This window comes from Buceros rhinoceros, unplaced genomic scaffold (genome assembly GCF_000710305.1).
Source record: "Buceros rhinoceros silvestris isolate BGI_N320 unplaced genomic scaffold, ASM71030v1 scaffold6036, whole genome shotgun sequence".
Taxonomy (NCBI): Eukaryota; Metazoa; Chordata; class Aves; order Bucerotiformes; family Bucerotidae; genus Buceros; species Buceros rhinoceros.
In genome coordinates this window covers 1-4,156 of record NW_010415686.1, presented here as the reverse complement: position 1 = coordinate 4,156, position 4,156 = coordinate 1, and the positions used below count along the sequence as shown (strand labels likewise).

At 52.1% G+C, this 4,156-nt stretch overlaps 1 protein-coding gene across 1 annotated transcript in view; it reads left to right on the top strand.

Annotated features, from left to right (window-relative positions):
• The window catches only part of NEO1 (neogenin 1), a gene marked incomplete at both ends in the record, with an annotated part of 69,171 nt that extends 65,431 nt beyond the window's left edge, over window positions 1-3,740 (top strand). The window contains 3 exons of the mRNA XM_010137498.1: window positions 1,412-1,606; window positions 2,358-2,453; window positions 3,565-3,740. Coding sequence (XP_010135800.1) covers window positions 1,412-1,606; window positions 2,358-2,453; window positions 3,565-3,740 — 467 coding nt within the window. The remainder of the gene's footprint in view (window positions 1-1,411; window positions 1,607-2,357; window positions 2,454-3,564) is intronic.
• Window positions 3,741-4,156: the final 416 nt, after the last annotated feature.

The following is a 4,156-nucleotide window of genomic DNA, read 5'->3' as shown; positions in this document are numbered from 1 at the left end:
AGCGGTTCCGTGTGCCTGCAGCACCCCCGCTATGCGAATGAAACCCTGAGTTCCACCCCAGAGGGTTCCGAGCAGGGCTTTGGTCCTAGCTGAGGGACGAGGGGGCTGTGCCTGCGCTTTGTGGCGCTAACAAATGTGGGAGAGGTGCCACAGCAGGCAAGCAGCAGTGGAAGGCATCGTTGTCACCCTTAATACCCTTAACCACGGTGCTTCACGGGTGCTTCACCACATCTCTTAAAACATTTTTCCTAATTTTTTCTTTTCTTGCTTAGTCTCTTTTCCAAAGAGAATGTTCAACCCCCAGTAACTTTTATTTTGCCACGTTAGAAGGGAAATGGGTGCTATTTTCAGGACTAGTAGACCCTCACTGCCATCAGCAACGAGGTCTTTTCCCCCAGCCATGTAGCAGCGACCTGTGGTGCTCAGGACCACCTCGCCATCGTGGTTTGCCGGTGCAGAGTCTCCAGGAAGCTCTCGTGGATCATTGTGACACCGTGCAAATGCATTTCGAGGCAGCCCTCACTTTCTGGGATTGAACAGACACGGAAGTTGTCGATCCTTTTTATTCCGTGGCTGCTTTTTGATTTGAAATAGAAAATAATCACCTCGTAGTGCCCTCAGTACAAACGGGAGCCAGACTGTTGCCAGCGAGGCCGTGTCACCGGGCCAGGCCGGTGCACGTCCCGCCGGGAACATACAGGCAAGAGGTGTGGACCAGTAGTGCGGAGTTTGTCCCGAGTGTGCTGCCGTCTGTGAGTTAAATGTCACCTCCTCCGCTGCGTTCAATAGCTGTGAACTTTAATGGATCGCTGCGTCAGCTGGAGACCATCGGCTCCCTGGGCTAGCAGGCTGGTGGCGCGTTATGATCCAAATAATCCTGTTACAGGGCTTTATTAAATGTTCGGAGATAAATGCGGCATGTTTCATTCAGATGAAATCCCTGCAGGAAGCAGAACTCTCTGAACTGATTTTATTTTAGAGCGGGGAGCTCAGCTTGCCAGTGCGCAGAATGATTTCTATCTGTCCGCAGACCGTGGCCGGACAAAAGTACTTATTTAATTTTCAAGGAATTAAAACAAAAGTGTGGGTACTCAGAGCCACATTAGTGCTTTCAGATTGCTTTCAAGTCCTAACCACCGGTGGGGAAAAAAACCTCATAGTAAAACTATTAGGGGATTACAGTGGCCTGTTGTGGGAGCCCGTCTGTTATTAGGGATCCGTGTTCCGCCTCTGCTGGGTCGTGCTGAGAGCGGGGTTGCTCGTGGGGGTAGAGTTTGAACCTTGGATATGGTCCTTAGGAGCATTTTTGGATCCTGGCATTTATTTTGTGAGGGATGTTAAAGAGACCCAAGGATTTAAACAACCCCAAGCACAGGACAAATCCTTTAACTCCATCATTTTTCTTCAACAGAAACTCGTGTTCCCGAAGTTCCGAGTTCCTTACACGTCCGTCCGCTCGTCACCAGTATCGTGGTGAGCTGGACACCCCCCGAGAACCAGAACATCGTGGTGCGCGGCTACGCCATAGGCTATGGCATTGGCAGTCCTCACGCGCAGACCGTCAAGGTGGACTACAAGCAGAGGTACTACACCATTGAGAACCTAGGTAAGGAACGGGAGTCGCCATCGGGGGCCCGCGCTTCGCCTCTCGTTATGTCGCTGTTTGCTAATTACGGTGTTATAAATAAATAGGCAGGTTTAAGGGGATCTTCTCCCTTACTCGGATATTAGACCGGATGCCAAACCGTTGATAAATTTCAAATAAACCCGATATGCTGATGATAAAGAGGCAGAGGAATAAACCCCCAAACCCAGGACCCCGAACTCACTGCGTTTGCCGACAGTGCATTTTGATTTGATGCTCTCCCTTCACTGCTGCTTAGAAAAACAATCCCTGCTGCGCGACCTTCCCTTATTCCCCTCCTGGAGCTGCAGAACAGGTGCCTCTGGCAAAAAAGAAACCAAAATGTCACCGTGATGCAGTGGTGTCTGCCTTAAAGGGAGATGCAGCTTCCCCCTCCCCAGAATTCTCTGTGGTAGGTAAAGTGGAGAACTGCTGAGAAGTTCCCAGTCATTTTCTGGTCGGGCAGCTTAGCGTGTTCACTTGGCAGTGGTTTTCCTCACCGCTGTTTGGCCGCAGGGAAGGTAGACGTGCTGTGACTCTGGATTGCCGCCTCGCGAGAACTGCTGAGCGCTGCCGCCGGGTCTGCGTGGAGACTTTCTCCATTCAGACGTAGTCGAGTTATTTCCTGTGTTTGGGTGAAAAGACCAAATCCTGACCAAAGACAACATGGAGGAGCAGAGCGCAGGATTCCGTGACAGCTCCCCCTCAAAGGACCTTTCTTGTGTCCCTCCAGACCCCAGCTCCCACTACGTCATCACGCTGAAAGCCTTCAACAACGTGGGCGAAGGGATCCCTCTGTACGAGAGCGCGGTGACCCGGCCTCACTCAGGTAAAGGTGGGGGCTGCTCTGGGCTCGTGACGCTGATCGGCACGCTGGTATCGCGGTGACGTGTTGCGCGGGAGCCGGGGCTGTCGCCAAGCTTTAACTGCTTTAACCGACTGGCCTGGCCGTGCTCTAGTGCCTCACCCGCTTACTAAACCACCGGCAACTGGGCTCGGTTTTAGATGACAAAATCACCTTCCCACCACTCCCAGATGCACGTGTTTGGCACGTTCCTGTGCCGGTAGCACGAGTGGCGTGGGCGCAGTTCCCAAGGCACGGCCCTTATCCTGGTCTTTGTGGCCAAGCATAGCTGGTGTTTTGGGTCTTTACGCTGGGATTTGGATGCTGCATTTCCTTTGCCCAAGTCTCAGTCTGCTGTTGCTTACCCTAAACAAGTTCTTGGCTTTTTGGGGTTGTCTTTTGGGCTCGTAAGGCATTAACAAAAGATTTCAAGCAGGGACATTGGCTAGTGAGTGAGTATTCCACCAGGCTCCTCCTGGGCTGCTGACATCGCTTAGTTACCCTGAGTAGACGTCGGCAGTTCTGTTTGTTTCAGAGGAGCAGGAATTCTCAGTGAGTTTCTAGAGGACGCTGGAATCGCAGTTTCTTCACTTACTGCACGTTGCTGGGAACTCGATTGCTGTTAACAGCCTTTAAAAGGTGGTGGGAGTTCCCGGGAATTTCTACGAAGGGGCCTTTGCCCTTCTAGAAGCCGTCCAGCTTGTTTTCCTCCTCGTTGTTTCTGCAAGAGGAGGCAGATGAAGTGACGGTTACTGCGTGTTTGGGGCTCCTGGGCTGTGGTCGAGTGCTCCGGTGACTGATACGACGAGGTGTTTGTGCCAGCACGTGTGTGTTGCCTTCCCGTCTGACGGGAACACGATGCAGAGTGATTGTATTAGCCAGCCTGGTGTCACCTATTAACTCTGGCTTTTCTCTCTTTCTCTCCATTTCTCACCTCTCATCTCATTGTACTACCCTGCATTTCCCCTTTTTTGTTTTGTTCACATTAAAATGCCACCTTCTCCCTTTTTAATTATAATACACGACTTTTTACCCATCGATCCCCTAGACACTTCCGAGGTTGATTTGTTTGTTATTAATGCTCCATACACTCCAGTGCCAGATCCGTCTCCCATGATGCCACCGGTGGGAGTTCAGGCTTCCATCCTGAGCCATGACACCATACGGATCACTTGGGCAGACAACTCTCTGCCGAAGAACCAGAAGATCACGGATGCTCGCTACTACACGGTTCGCTGGAAAACCAATATTCCTGCCAATACCAAGTACAAGGTACTGGAATTCAGCAGCGCTGGCCCAGCTGCCCAGTGATTTCCGTGAGAAGAAGGTTCATGTTTGAGTGAGGTGAAAGCCCAGAGTAAAGAGGGTGCTTAGAAAAGGGTGGTGGGGTATGCCCAGTTTAGTTTGGGATGCCTGACCAAGTTCCCAGCAGCGCTGCTCGGGTAAAGCATCGCTTCCACCGTCCTTCTAGAGACCGGGTGGAAGTGGCTGGTTTTGTGTGGGAGATGGAGGTGGTGTTGGGTGTGAGCGGGTGGAAGGCAGGCAGAGCCTCCCAGCATTACCACCTGCTGCGGAACCGCAGCCACGGGGACAATCCCAGCCTCCCCACTTCACCTGATGCCATTGGCTTCCCTTTAGAGCAGCCAGTGGAGCGTTGCTGAGGTACGGGTTACTGCTGACCCCGGTTA